The 15504-nt window shown below is 33.6% G+C and overlaps 1 protein-coding gene across 3 annotated transcripts in view; it reads left to right on the top strand.

Annotated features, from left to right (window-relative positions):
* rb1cc1 (RB1-inducible coiled-coil 1) overlaps window positions 1-15231 on the top strand; it is a 56501-nt gene extending 41270 nt beyond the window's left edge. Inside the window, exons 17-25 of one of the 3 annotated variants that reach the window (XM_066719663.1) lie at window positions 1215-1323; window positions 1464-1719; window positions 2193-2243; window positions 3854-3908; window positions 4413-4460; window positions 7037-7095; window positions 7670-7797; window positions 9389-9453; window positions 14237-15231. In XM_066719663.1, the coding sequence (XP_066575760.1) occupies window positions 1215-1323; window positions 1464-1719; window positions 2193-2243; window positions 3854-3908; window positions 4413-4460; window positions 7037-7095; window positions 7670-7797; window positions 9389-9453; window positions 14237-14314 (849 nt within the window). In that variant the 3' untranslated portion in view covers window positions 14315-15231. Of the gene's footprint in view, window positions 1-1214; window positions 1324-1463; window positions 1720-2192; window positions 2244-3853; window positions 3909-4412; window positions 4461-7036; window positions 7096-7669; window positions 7798-9382; window positions 9454-14236 lie in introns of all 3 variants that reach the window. The other 2 variants (XM_066719658.1, XM_066719670.1) reach the window with 2 other exon arrangements.
* The last annotated feature ends 273 nt before the right edge of the window (window positions 15232-15504 follow it).

Raw genomic sequence — 15504 nt, 5'->3', positions numbered from 1 at the left:
AGTATTCATTGTTTATTATGTATAGATTTGGGTACTTCATACAGTAAAACAACCAGAGATATTATAACAAAACCATAAACCATACATTTTCAATGCCACATAAACCATTCAATGGGTGGGACCTGCTTAAACGTATTTCATTTATCAGCCTCGTATATTGTATTGTTTTGGACTGTTGGCCTGGAAAAAGTGTGTTGAAACATATAAGCCTTCCTGTTAAGATATGGCTTTAGCCTTAATAATCTTTTATTTGTAATATTTTTTTTAGTAAGAGGTAAAACCTTAGCATTAAAGTAACAATTAAAAAGAAACAAGTCCTAACCTTTATCAAATAGTGATTTATTGGTCTGATTGAAAGGAATGGATTAATCTCCAACAAACCCTCCTTTTCCCACAGTTACTTACATAGCATCGGGAACGGGTGTTGCATTCCAGCAATTAGGTTTAAAGCGTATTATGTCCTGTATTTATTCATTACTGATCAGAACCAATGAACCTCAGTTATATACCACCCTTATGGTTACTTGTACAATATTAATGTAAGCAATTTAGCTATGATGTAATAGTAAAATAGTTTTACAGTTCAGCATATAGTTTCTGATTATTATTTAAGTCTTAGACCTACTGTCATATGTCCATATCTGTATTAACTGAAGATTTGGATGTTTAATAATAATTTCACAGTAAAATCAAAGGATAATAAAATAACTTGCAAATGTGACCAGGTTACATTTTAAATAGGTACAGATGAAAGAATGGTCTTTTGAGTAATTTAGCTAGATTATGCATTATAAAGACGTTTGCTGATTAGCTAAAGGTTAGGGTACATTTTGGTCAGAGCTAGGGTGAGGGTTAGAGTCCTCTGTGAATGTAGACTGCCATTAAGGTTGCTTTTCTACTGTGTTAACTATAGTCTACTCCATGTATATTAGCATGGGCCTAGCTTGGACGTTTGGCAAAGGTTGGGGTTCAGCCTTTTATTGGGGGCTAAAATGGGATGGGTACTGAGGTAATTAAATTGTGTACTGTTTCAATTTTCCCACATCAGCACTATGGGTGACTGTGTAAAATATTTTATTCGTTTCATCTCCTTCTTTTATGTATTCATTTACTGGTTATTTTTAGGGAACTTACATAGTAGCTGGTGTGTTTATTATTTAATTGTAAATTGGTATCTGTTATTTAACCCCCCCCCCCCTTTTTTTTGTTGACAGACAAACTTCAACACAGTTCTGACAAGAGAAAAAATGAAAAAGGAACAAATAATTAATGACTTAACTGACAAGCTGAACAATATTTTACAGCAACAAGAACGGGACAAAGGTTTGTTTCTTTCCAGTTGACCTCCAGGCTGTGACATCAGCCTTCTGTATGAGCGCCTGTGCCATTGCTAATGCATTTAAACCGTGCTATAATAAGTATTTTTAATCTAAAAAAATTATTTACTATTTTCTTAATTTTAGATCTCATTAAAACTCTTTCCGAAGACCGAGCAAACATGCTTCAAGAAAAGAAAAAACTTGAGGAGGAACTGAACCGGATTCGCAGCAGCACCTTAGTTTCCTCTGCATTCTTCGCTGCTAATCCTGCGGTCGCAGACGTTACAGGAGCATGCTGCGCTGAGCCTCCCGTTGACCCGGACAGGCTGGCTTCTGTCGCGGCCATCGGAGAAGATGGGAGAATAGACTCCGCCGTTGACGCCAGCATGATGGCTGTTCAGTAAGCATACGTTATTAAAACTATTAACTAACAAAAAACCTTTACTTACTATCAGTGTCATTATGATGTCTCAACCCATCTTTATAAACAAAATAAATAGTAATAAGTAAGTAGAAGTTGTTTAAACCATCTTGCTTATCTAGCTGTTAGGAACTCATTGTAAAGTCATTAATGGTCAATATTGTAAAATATTCTTAAACAAGATGTTGAAGATTAAGTTTAATATTATTTTAGTAGTAGTCATGTTGCTTGATGATAGGGACTTAAGACAATGTAATTGCTATTTAATATAAACAAGGTTTGTCAATTCAATGTGTTAAGAACAGAATCTGAATATCTTTAATATAATTCCTAATCTCGACAATATGTATCACAATGAGATATTTAGAAAAGGGAAAGTGAAAATTACATGGCTATTTTAAGAATGATGATTAAAATCCTCTTCAAAAACTAAACAAAAACAATATAAATAGTTGTACTTGGACAGGAAGGGGAGCCAAAGAAAGGGACTTGGAAGAAGGAATGTAAGTTTATTCACTTTTTATATTTTGAAGATAGTTTTTCCCCTAATAGAACTCCAGGCACTTTGATCTGGTTCTTGATTTTCAATCTGGCATTCAAATAGGATTGGGGTTATTAGCTGTGTTGGACACTCTTATTGGAACACTAATTTGGTGACCACAAGGAGATTTAAGTCACATCAGAATGGTATAACTTGTTTTAACAGATGTGAATCATGACAATAAGATTAATTATAATTAGTTACAGCTTGACCTAATAAGTCAGTGGTAGCTTTGTCTGAGTAAGCAGTCCATTCAAGGCTGGTAATAGTTCTGATAAAATGACCTGGAAAAAAGGTCATACATTATAGTGAAGTTATGACCCTCCATTACTCTGTGAGCAATTATACAGAATTTAAAGCCCTTTTATCTTGGCAATTTTCTGTCTTTAGAAAGTTTTAGCAAAGAAATGTGAGAATGTCTGAGTATAAGAGTGAGTGTATGTTTGTGTGTGTATATATATATATATATATATATATATAGTGCCTTTGCAAAAGTATTCAAACCCATCTTCTCAAACTGAAGATTTAAAAAAGGAAATGTGCTTATTGCATAAGTATTCAGACCCATCATCTCAATATTTGGTGGAAGCACCTTTGGCAGTAATTACAGCTGCAAGTACGTCTGTACTGACTTTGTACACTGGCTTTGTGCAATTGTTTTTGTCAGATTCGCTAAAGCTTTCTCAAGCTGTTTGGGGATCACTTAAGGACAGCAGTTTTCTAGTATTTCCACAGATTCTCCATAAGACTCAAGTCAGAACTTTGACTGGGCCACTCAAGGACATTCATTTTCTAATCCTTTAGGCACTCCAGTGTAGCTTTTCTTGCTGAAAGGTGATATATCTCCCCAGTTTTGTCTCCTGACCTATGCTTTTAAATGATTGTATCCCTGACTTGTTTTGAAAGCTCTTTGCTTTTCATGGTTGAGTCTTTACTTGAAATTCACTGCCTGACCAAGGAACCTCATGAGAGCCACTATTATTGCATATGGACAGAGCCCTCTCAACTAATTGTGATGTTTTAACGTCACCTGAATTATAAGTTTAGCTTTTGCTACACCAAAGGGTTTGAATACTTATGCAATTGTGATTTATTAATTTGTATTGTATATTAATTATCTAATGACTTATTTTGTTTAGTTTTGCTTTGAATGTGTGGATTAGGTTGTGTATATAACATATTACTTCAAAGTGTCAACAGACTAAATTGTAGTAACTGCTGTTCCTAATGATTAGACAAAATCTGTGTTATTAATGGTACTTATGAATCATTAACAAACTGACAAAAACAACTCAACAAAAACATTGTTGTTGCCACAGCTAACTACACAAACCTGCCAATTCTGGGATCGACTAGTGCCTTCACAGTGGGTGGCTATTTTTAACCACCCCACATAGCATTTTAAAGATACTACATCCCTGGGAAAATGTAATATGAAGTTTAAACCACTCTCACATGAAATGTAATTTAGACATAATAGAGATATTTAGATGCATTTTATTTTCTAAATTAAGGATTAGGACTTGACAGATTCTAACCATTTGACATTATTCATTTGTACTTCTCTTTTAGTGAAAACATCCCAATGTTATCTGAAGAAAAACAACGGATCCTTTTATTAGAAAGGGTAAGTTTAAAAATATAGAATTCTTAATCTGATTAAGTTATTTAACTTCCAATTAAACTATGAATACAGCCCTGCATTTTGTTTGACTGAAAGTCCACTTAGGGCCCTAACTACGATGCATGTATTTGTTGAAAAAATTGAATATATGGAGTGACAGTTTACACATCCAAGTTTATATTTACAGAGTCAGTTTTCAACAGACTGAAAGAATGTCATTGACAGATAGTTTAATAAAAGAAATGTACTAATCATGAAATAGCATTGTATCAAATGAAGGCTGTGAATGTTTTCCACTACAACTGTAAGTTTGTTTGTGTGTGTAACAAAATATAAATGGTAAGTTTTCACATTGTCAAGTGACAATTGTGGATTCATTTTCACTATAATGAATTGCTCTGTATTAGTTTTAATGTAATGTGATATGCAAAATATTAAGATCTCATCCATGGCAGTGGGATATATTAATTAATTCATGAATTCATATTTTCATATTTTATTTTTCAGACTTTACACATGAAAGAAGAAGAAAATAAGCGCCTCAATCAAAGACTGGTAAGATGTTTTAATTGAAAACTTAAACATTACATATTTTTATTAATTATGCATTTACAAAAATCTGTTAAAATCACAAAACCACCAGAGAACAAATTGGTGCTATATTTACAACAAACAGCAACTTAAAAATCAATAGCAAAGCTCTAAGCTCACAGTGTGCAATTTTATTTTTTTCCTTCGCTTCATTGTTAATTTTGATTAACAAATCCTGAAATGGATCATTTTTGGTGGCGAATACGTGAACTGACAGATTTGAATATAACAATTTAATTTTGTTTAAAAAAATTATAATAATAGTATGATAATACAAATGCTATGCATTGTATAGAATATAAAAGTGGCCCTAAATCTATATAGTCTCTCTCTCTCTCTCTCTCTCTCTCTCTCTCTCTCTCTCTCCTTTCTGTGATAATGGGATACATGTCAGAACACTTGTGTTATTAATTTGAAGGGAAATTCTTCATTGTTCTCTCCTGACCAAGTTTAATCCTCATTCTAATTTGTAATCCTATGGTATGTGCTTCAGATCTTTTATGTGATAAATTTAGTGGTAAACCTTTTCATCTTGGTCTGAATCCTGTGATATGAATGATATGTTTTCAAAGAATCTTACTGTAGTATAGTGAAGACAAGAAGAACTGAGCAGACTATTGTTTTATATGAAATACAGAGTATGTGTACTTGTGGTTGCTTAAAAGGGAGAATACGTAAGGTTTTAGTCAAATTACAGCATTTACTTTGTTGCATTGTAAAGGGTGGTAAATGCCACCCTTTACAATGCAACAAAGTAAATGCTGTAATTTGACTAAAACCTTACGTATTCTCCCTTTAAGCAACCACAAGTACACATACTCTGTATTTCATAAGCCGGGTTTAGCAATGTATTACCATCTGTCTTCTGTTAAGTCTTAATCACCTCCAAAAGCAAATCCTTCAAATCCTTTTGCACTTTCTGACATAATATATATATATATATATTTTTTTTTTTTTCCTAATATCAAAGGTTTATTAACGGCAACTCTGAGATATGTTTGCTGTTTCCTGTAAGATTAGTTGTGGAAGAGAGTTGCGTGCTACTTCTGTGGACAAGCTGTGAGCTTATTTAGTAATTATCATTTAGTTCACTCTTAGATGTGTACTGCACTAAAATGGGATCATGCAGTTTATAGTAAGTACAATATAGTAAAGAACAGAAGGTGTTTATGAAGGCACCTTGTGAGTTTGCTTTTCACACCAATAATTAACTTAAACAGTCAAACTAAACCTGCATTTTAAAATGCACCAGTTCCATCAATCCCATGGATCAGTGAAAAGGCTGCCTTATTTCCAAGAAACCTTGACCACTACTTTCAGAAAAGGTTCAGATAAAGGACGCATCTGCTAAGAAAAAAATTAAGAACATTGTTTTACATCACATTTACTGATCTAACTCCATGATTTTGTCCAAGCTCCATTTAATTTCTGCTGCATGCCACACTTCATATTTTCTTTTATCTGAACTACCACCAGACTTCCTCTAACTAGAATAATGCACTGTATTTCATACTTGCTCATACTTAATTTTACACTTTATAAGTTGTATATTGTTTGTTCTTCCCCATACTGTCATATGTTTCTGGAACTGTGTATTGCTGTAAAATCTGTAGGTAACCCTGGGTAAAACTATCCTCTAATAAATTAATACAAATCAGAATAATATCCAGCTTGTCCGAAAGCTCAAAAAATGCAGTCATAGACAAGCTGCAGATATAGTAGTCTGCCACAAATACTATAAATTCAAACATATGGTAACACATAAATTAACAGCAGACATTGGCAATGCAAATCAAATTGAATTGTCATTTTGATAGAAGGAAGTATTCTGTATAATGTTAACAGGCTGTATTAAAATCCACTTTATTTTTGTCATAACTCTTTTCTTACACAATGTCAGGTAACAATAGTTTCAGTAGATGGCTTTGGAAGACTGGTACTGCTTCAGGGTAATTTGCACTGTAGTATACTGTTTTTTGGTCTTCACCTCATTTTTATAAGTGCATGTTTTCTTAACGTACTGTATTTCACAAGGGACCGTTTTGTATAGTCACAGAACAAGGTAGGTAATGATTAATTTTAAGGCGGAACTCCCAGGTTACAGATTTTTTAAACATCTGCTATATGTTACTTAAGTGGTTTAAATAACATGCCTTTAACATTTCTTTTCATAGCTCACGTTCTGATGAGTCTAATAAAATGGTATTGTAAAGATCAGGTCCAATACAGTCACATTCCAAATGACAGCTTGCTAACATGCTGCTTGGGTTAAGAGTGGGAGGGTAGGGGGTGTTCTGAAGGATACTGCATAGCCTATACGATGTGCAACTAGACAAATGTCCTATCACAAATCAGGATTCAGACCCATGAGTTGCTCTTTCATTTAGATCACTATGTAAATGCTGCAGGGCTTACGCTGCATATGAAACCGTCTATTGCCATAGTGAGCATTCAGTTTAAGCATGTTCATGTGTGTGAGTAGGAACATTCAATTTGTCGTCAGTAAAAACCTAAATAGCTTTTTCTTATCCCCCTTCCAGATGTCTCAGAGCATGTCTTCGGTGTCCTCACGGCATTCTGAAAAAATAGCTATAAGAGAGTAAGTATGCAGTTAAAGTCTATCAAAGGGCTAAATTAAAATAAAATAAAATTTGCTTTCCACTAAAGGGAGAAGCTGCAAAAATGTTGTATATCTAAATTCCTCAGTTTCTCTTCCTACTGTATTAGATATGTAATGTCTTGTGCAGAGACATTTGACTTTTGTGGTTTTTGACCTTGATGTGGTGATCGAAGGTGCTATGTTGTGAATAATAAGTACATTCCACTAATATATTGTTGTATTTGGTAAAATATCAATAACAGTAAAATCTAGAAAAAAAAAAAATCATACATTTCTGCTGACAACCCATAAAGTAAAAATAATACAACCCCTTCTTTTTGGCATGACTTTACCATATTACTGTCATAATAGGTTAGAGATAGAGGTAGAGAATGCTTTTATAATATCCAAAATTGTTCTATTTAAGTGTTTGGGGGTGTCTCTCTCTCTCTCTCTCTCTCTCTCTCTCTCTCTCTCTCTCTCTCTCTCTCTCTCTCTATCTATCTATCTATATCTGAACATACAAGCTTGATCACATATTTTATTTGATTTTATCTTTTTTGTGTATGTTCAGTTTTCAGGTTGGGGATTTGGTTCTTATTATCTTGGATGAAAGACATGATAATTATGTACTGTTTACTGTGGGGCCGACCTTATACTTCCTCCATTCAGAGTCTCTTACTGCATTGGATCTCAAACCAGGTCAGTCATACAAAGATATTACAAACTATTATTTCTATATTGAAGCCTATTGTATGTCTCTTACTATTCCCTTATTGAAAACCAGATCACTGTGCTTAATAATCCTTAATTTGGGATAATAACTTATTTTCCAAATTCAGTTGTGAATGATTTAATGTATTCATATGTTGTAACTAATACTGAAGTCTGTAGGTATCCTGGATGTTTTCTTGCACAAATTGCAATCAGTGCTATGGTTTATAACACTTTCTTCTCAGGAAGAGACATAAAACATAGTTTCAAATTAGCTAATAATAATGGTATTTTTAAAATATATTTTAAATAAGCATATTTCTAAATATATATATATATATATATATATAAACCATTAAGCTTAATTAAATGCATTTCTAAACCCTGCATTTGTCCCTATTTTCAGTTGCCATCACATTTCATATAAATGCGTGCATTTTTATATTTTTACTGTATTTTGTGTATGTGTTTTATAGTGAACATCTTTCTGAAACTTTGTAAATTAAATTGTAATTACATCAACAAACCAGTGTATTAAATACTATTTAAATAAAAATAAACATTTAAAGTAAATATAATTTTAGATTAAACATTAGTAAAGTCAGTCGGGACAGAATGTCCACTGTAAAGAAGATTTGTATGTAGTATTATATAAATTGTTGCAAACAGGTGCATGTGTGCCAATAAAGAAAGGTATGCAAAGTAAGTGATGTAAGATAAAAGCAATTTATCAGGCAAAATATTAATTGTTAATTTTTTATATTTTATTTTCCATTCAATTTGAAAATGAGGAACACATTTACGGTACTGCGTTTTTAGACCAATTTAGTCCTGCACATTCCCTTAAAGTATATATGTCCTATGTCTTCTGACATGTCATAGCACTGATTTTGATTATACACAAAATAAAATGGAGATGTAGGTTTCTTTATGTGCTATGCTTTTATTTCCCTTTGCAGTGAACTATACAACAAATCACAGGGGACGATTCCCCTTTTTCAAAATAATCGTAGTGCATTAAAAACAAATAATCCATCATGTACTGTCAAAACTATGTAAATGTCTCGTTTTGAGAGAACTCATTGGACGTTCCATTTATAGAACATGTTTTGACGACATGAGCCTGAAATATCTGACTTCCATGTAAAATGTTCTTCATTGTTAAAAACTATTCATGGTTTTTAATTTCATTTGCTGGTCTATGAGTTTTGTTCTGATTGTGTTTGTGGTTGATGATTAATTTCTTCTGTATAACCTGAATTCAATGTATATTCTATATATATAGATGCATGCATCTGGTATTACTTTATATTTTACTTACTTATTTATTTCAGCCTTTTTAGCTAGGTTGGAGTAAGATAACTATATTTTAACCTATGCTTTAGGAAGAAGCTCATAGGACCATATATAATAGCACAGGTTGATGCTTTATTTTATGAATGTTTACCAAATATTGCCCAGGCAACTCTGAAGCATGAAATGTAAAATCATATCCATAGAAAGTATTGTAGGCAGATAGTATTTATGATTATGTTAATATTGTCTTTATTAATGAGTGCTGTTTTCTTTTCAGCAACAGGGTCTCCAAGACGACCATGGGTTCTTGGAAAAGTGATGGAGAAGGAATATTGTCAGGCAAAGAAGGTAAGAACATTCAAACTAAATTTCTTATTCTGTAGCACTGTTCTGGAAGTGGCTACTCTCAACTGGATATGACCATTTTTGGGGTTACCTTTCTTATGTTCTCATTACGCATATCAGGGAAGATATGTTTGTAAGAAACATTGTATCTGGCAAGCATTATTATAATTATGTGTCTTTGGTTCTGTAAGACGATCCTTTTGACCCTGAGGTCATTGGTACACGCGCTAAGATGCCAGCCTGGGACGAAGACCCACAATAAATGTATATTCATTATGTTGATAGAGTTGCATGTTCTAATTGTATCATCTGTTGTGGCTTGGATACATGTTGGAGACGCAAAACATTGTTTGCCAAAAAGGAAATAAGATTAGGAAATGCTCATAGAGACATTACAGGAGAGGATTTCCAATGCAAAAAAATATACATATAAATCATAATACTTTTGTGACTTATGTTGTCAATTACTGGAAGACAGATCACATTATAGTTGGAGTTTAATGCTCATGAAAAGTCCAGCCCAGTTCACCTAGACTATTTCTTCAGCTCAAAGCCTGCCTTGAAGTATTGTTAGTAAGTAAATTACCTATACATCTGTTTCTATAAAATGCAAACAAAATGCAATTTCTCACTCTTGCAAATATATATAGTATATAACCTTTAACCTATATATTGACAAAGTTAAATGCATATAATGTATCTTGGTCCTGATCAGTCTTAACACACACATACCTTATTTATGTTAAGCAATATTCAGTGTTCTTTTTTTAATGTAGATTTTACTAATATTTGATTGGGTGACAGTTTCAAGAACAGTAAGTTAATTTACTGGGGATTTTACTGGTATTGCATTAGTACATTTTGAAAATGTAGCATATATCTGCATTTAATAATATATAATTTAAAGAACAACAGAAAATGCATTGCTACAGGTGTGCATTTAGGAGCCAGATTTAAGTTATAGTTATCACATCATGATAGTTTATAGCTCAGGTATTGATATTGCTGCATGATGACTCTTTAATATTGATCTGATATACCTATTATAGACCTAATGTATACATTTATGCATTTTATGTGGAAAATGTCAGTATACCTAACACGTCACTGTTTTTTTTAAAAAGCTTAAGTATACTGATGTATCTTGGCATTCATTTCAACCCCTTTATTATTACGAGTTATATCTGAGATGTGGGAATACATGGAAACATATAATAATTCTTGTTGTTTTAGAAGTTTGTATTGAAATAGTTTGCCAGTTGTTTGATCACAGTCAAGTGATTTAATCCGATTATGCTGTGTGATCTACTTAATACCAACACTTAGCCTTCATTTTCTTTGACATTTTAAGCTTTTTTGCAATCTGTTCCATCTGAAGTGGTATCTGATTCAAACAATTTTAGTTCAATAGGATTAACTCGATATACAATTTGCCTGATGAAAAAAGTATGTGATCAGTGCACACTACCAGTGCTCACTTATGAGACCTGGTCACTAAACACACAAATGTTACAGAAATTGCAGACATGGACGTGGGTGTGCTTGGAATTACACAAAGAGATATACATGAATGGATTTGAGAACAAACAAAAATGTGTGACATCACTGACAGACATATTACAAGAATAACAGAGGAAGCTATTGAATGGATCCCAAGAGGTGAAAAAAGAAGATGACCACATAGAAGAGGGGATGAAGAAATAATAAGCTTTGCAGGTGTGACATGGAAAAGAGAAGCTAGAGATTGAATCAAGTGGAAACATCTTGTGGAGGCCTTCATTTGACATAGTCCAGAGTCAGGTGGTGGAAGGAAGTTACATTCCAACACACATATCACTTTCTCAATGCCAGAACTATGGCACAGGTGAAGAATTACAACTCTCACCTCTCCCACGTGCTCAGATGGGTTCGCCCAGAAGAAATCGGAGCACTATGAAAGGTCTCCAGAGTTGTTAGTATCGAGCCTCGAAAATGGATGAGGAGGGCGACGGCTTAAGAGAAGCAATCCGTAATATTATTCAAATGGAAATTAATGGTTAACACCTTGGCATTGGATCTGAAACCCATGCTTGACATTAAACCCTGACTGTAGGAGACCCCTGCCCCTGGAGAACGTCCTACTGCTTAAACATCCAACTACAACATAACTTAGCCCCTCTAAACTGCCGCAATTAGTATTTGTCATCAAACAGCATCACTTCATCAGTCCTGGTGACAGTTAAGACCGGTTTACACTCCGTTGCCCGACCGTCGCTGAAGAGGAAAGCGACTGGCGATCATCGTTGTCGTGTCGCTGTGCAGTTTATACTTTCTGGCGACAGTCGCCCTGGTCAATAACGATAGTCGCTGGTCAAGTCACTGAGAGTTCAAATCAACTGAACTTTGACCTCATCACTGACCCATTTGCTACGCGGTTCATGTATAGAGTATTCATGACAGAGCACTAAAATGGAAAATGTTTGTTGAAAAGCTTCTCAGCACAATAATCTATAACCTACCTGTATATACCAGGTCGACAGAGCTGATTATAAAGATCAGCATCAGCATTATAAAGATGCTTGGGCATCGATTGCTTCTCAAGTGTAGTCCACCTGAGTATTTTCCCCTCACAAGTGACATTTTTAACAATGCATCTTTACCCACGCATAATGTCATCTCATTGTCATTTGAGTGATGGTCGAGCGTCGGAGTGTAAACCAGCCTTTAGTGTTCCACCAAAGAACTGGGTGTTCTACATGCATCTGCCTGCACTGGAAGATTTCCAAGAATCAAAACATATATTAATATATACCATCCCCTGATCTGTGCCTTTCAACAATGTTGTCCTGGAGTTCTTTTGAAAGCTCTTTGATGCTCCTGGATGAGACTTTGTTTTGAAATGCACTCCTGCAGACGGAACGTACAGAAACTGCTGAATATACGTGAAGTAACGTGAAATATTACAACCGCTAATTCAGGATTGCTGTTACAAGGGGGGTGGACACTTCTCTAATCAAGCGATTTCAGTTTTTATTTTTAATTAATTGAATACTAATGTTTTGAATAATGTTTCACTTGAAAGTTGTGGGGTAGGATGTGTAGATTTTTTTTATTTTTTTTATTATATAAATACATTTTAATTCCAGGCCATAGGGCATCATTAAGGTGACATTTTGTAAGGGTGTGTAGCTATATATAGGCACTGTATATAACTGTTCAGCTCCCCAAAGCTGAATTTTACGTGACAGTATGAGAACATAATAAGGTGTAAAATCTTGATGCCACAGATTGTAGATCCTTATCTTAATCTTAGACAGGTCACATTTTGAAACACGGTTCCTATTCATGTGACTACTGTGTCTATTCTATTGTCAGATTGATTACAATTTCTCATTTAAGCTATTTTACCAGACTGATTTATGTCAAACCTGCTAGCTGCTATGTCTCTCTTTGCTGGGCTCCCATCCCAGGACATACATCTTGTCCATTTCAAGATACAAAACAGTGCCTCGGCAGTGAGAACATTGTTTTCTTTGTATATATTTAATTATATTTAAGTTGTGCCATAGTTCTTTAGTTAGTTAAGCAATGCTGCCCCTCTCTTTGGACCAGGTGCTTGCTTGGGCTTGCGGCCTGTACTTCTTGTGCGTCTGCCACTTCTGATATTATTTATAATCTTCATGGTCCTATCTTTGTACTTAACAGAAATGCTTTATTTGAAATCACAAAAGATTTATTTCAAAATAGTTTTATTTATAAAATCTCCTCCGGGCCAACAACATTTGTCTAGAATCATAAAAACAGCACAGATACAATATGATCTTTCTCAAGAAAATATGCAGCTAATTGTTAATGGGGCTCCTTTCTACATATTCAGCTTGAGGAGTTGAAAAACATCAATACCTAGCACAGAGATCTAATCTGAGACCAATTATATGTTGTAAGATCAACATAATGGGCAACAATTTAATCATAATTAAGAGCATATCATAGAATATAGCATCCCATAAAATATCGGGATAGTGTGGCTCTTTGTTAAGCAATTCAAGGATGAGGAATAAGAACTTACTTGTTACTATTTATTTTCACAAGCCACTGTATATATTTTTGAAGATAAATTACCCCTGTTTTTCTCAGGAAAATATGTAATATCCATAGCCGGAAAATGACTGAATCAAGAATAATTGACTTTCTTATAATTCCAATAATTAACCAAATATATTTGTACATTTTATACTCTTAATGGACTATGATTTTTTTTTTTTTTTTTTTTAATGAATGCATGCATTATAAAGTTTTTCTTTCTCCACAGAAAATGTACAATTTCATGGTGGTGCTTTGAAAAATAGACATGTTAATAGATTATATTTATCAACTAACTACATGCAAAGTGAGTGAACAGAAGAAAAATCGAAATCAAATCAATATTTGGTGTGACCACCCTTTGCCTTCAAAACAGCATCAATTCTTCTAGGTTCACTTGCACACAGTTTTTGAAGGAACTCGGCAGGTAGTTTGGCCCAAACATCTTGGAGAACTAACCACAGCTCTTCTGTGGATTTAGGCAGCCTCAGTTGCTTCTCTCTCTTCATGTAATCCCAGACAGACTCAATGATGTTGAGATCAGGGCTCTGTGGGGCCAAACCATCACTTCCAGGACTCCTTGTTCATCTTTACGCTGAAGATAGTTCTTAATGACTTTCCCTGTACATTTTTTCACACCTGCCTAAAACTTTTGTACAGTACTGTATATATGTATTGTGAATGTGTGTATAATATGTGTAACCATGCATCTGCTTTTTTTCAGGCCCAGAACCGATTTAAAGTTCCTCTGGGTACAAAGTTCTACCGAGTGAAGGCGGTGCCCTGGAACAAGAAAGTATAATATCAAAACCTTACGAACTTCAAGATCATTTGTTATGTTTTTCATTATTTCTTTGATTATTTCATGTTATTCATAATGTATCCTCTTTATCACTATTCATAATGAGAAAAAGGTATAATCACGAACAAAGTCCTGATTTTCAGTTGCAGGAAAACAGCTACTTTTTAATTTAATGTAATATTTTTTTTTTTAACCCAGAAGATTTAGAAATGTGGACCAAAATATATATATCTATATATATATATATATATATTATTTTTTATTTTAAGGCCACGTCCTGTACATAGTGGCATAATAGCCATGATACTTGTCTGTAAACTGAACATAAGTATTTGGATGTTATATATTAGTTCTCATTATTACCAGCATTTGTCCTTTTGTGAAAAAAAATATCATTATCGGCATATTTTCTCTGTACTGTTCTGAAAATATACATTTATCATAAATCTTTATGGAGGAATGTTCATGGCATGCATATTAATATAATTTATCTTTAATTTTACTTCTCTAGATTAAACTCCTAGTTGGAAATGTAGATGAAATACTGTATGTTATTCACAAAACAGTATGATGGCCCTCTGTTGTTACAGAACTGTACATTTTGAACGACTGAAAGGAAATCAGTCATCATTGCAATCTTTGAAATGCACTTTCAGAAAAAATACAAAACAAAAAAAAGCTCTCATGGATTCAAAAAGGGAGGAAAATGTGCTGTTTATACCATGACAACAGTACATCAGCTTCCCAATATCATAGACCTTGCATATGTAGAAAGGATTTCATATTGGTGATATTGTGTTTCATTATTGAGTTACATATGTCATTGTACATTAACCATAAAGTCATACAAGTAACAATAAATTACTGTATTGTAAAGGAAATTTAGAGTTTTGAAACAATAAAGGTTTGAACCCAAACATTTTGTTCGTTGTGTCCTCTCTAATGATTGTAGAAGTCTGACCACTTTTATTGTTGTTTATTTTGTGTTTGTGTATTTCTATTTTTTACCTGCTCTGGGTAAGGACGTTTGCTAAGAAATTAATTTTATTATCAGTAGTAGTAATAATAATGATAGTAATAATAACAATAAACTAAGAGGGGAAACAAATCTAAATATATAATTATAAGGAAGTTTATCATGTAAAAATAAATCTAACCATTCTATTAGAGCATGTCATTTTATAGGGTCT

The sequence above is a fragment of the Amia ocellicauda genome, chromosome 2 (assembly GCF_036373705.1).
Source record: "Amia ocellicauda isolate fAmiCal2 chromosome 2, fAmiCal2.hap1, whole genome shotgun sequence".
NCBI lineage: Eukaryota > Metazoa > Chordata > Actinopteri > Amiiformes > Amiidae > Amia > Amia ocellicauda.
Note: the sequence above shows the minus strand (reverse complement) of the source record. Positions and strands in the feature narration are given on the sequence as shown.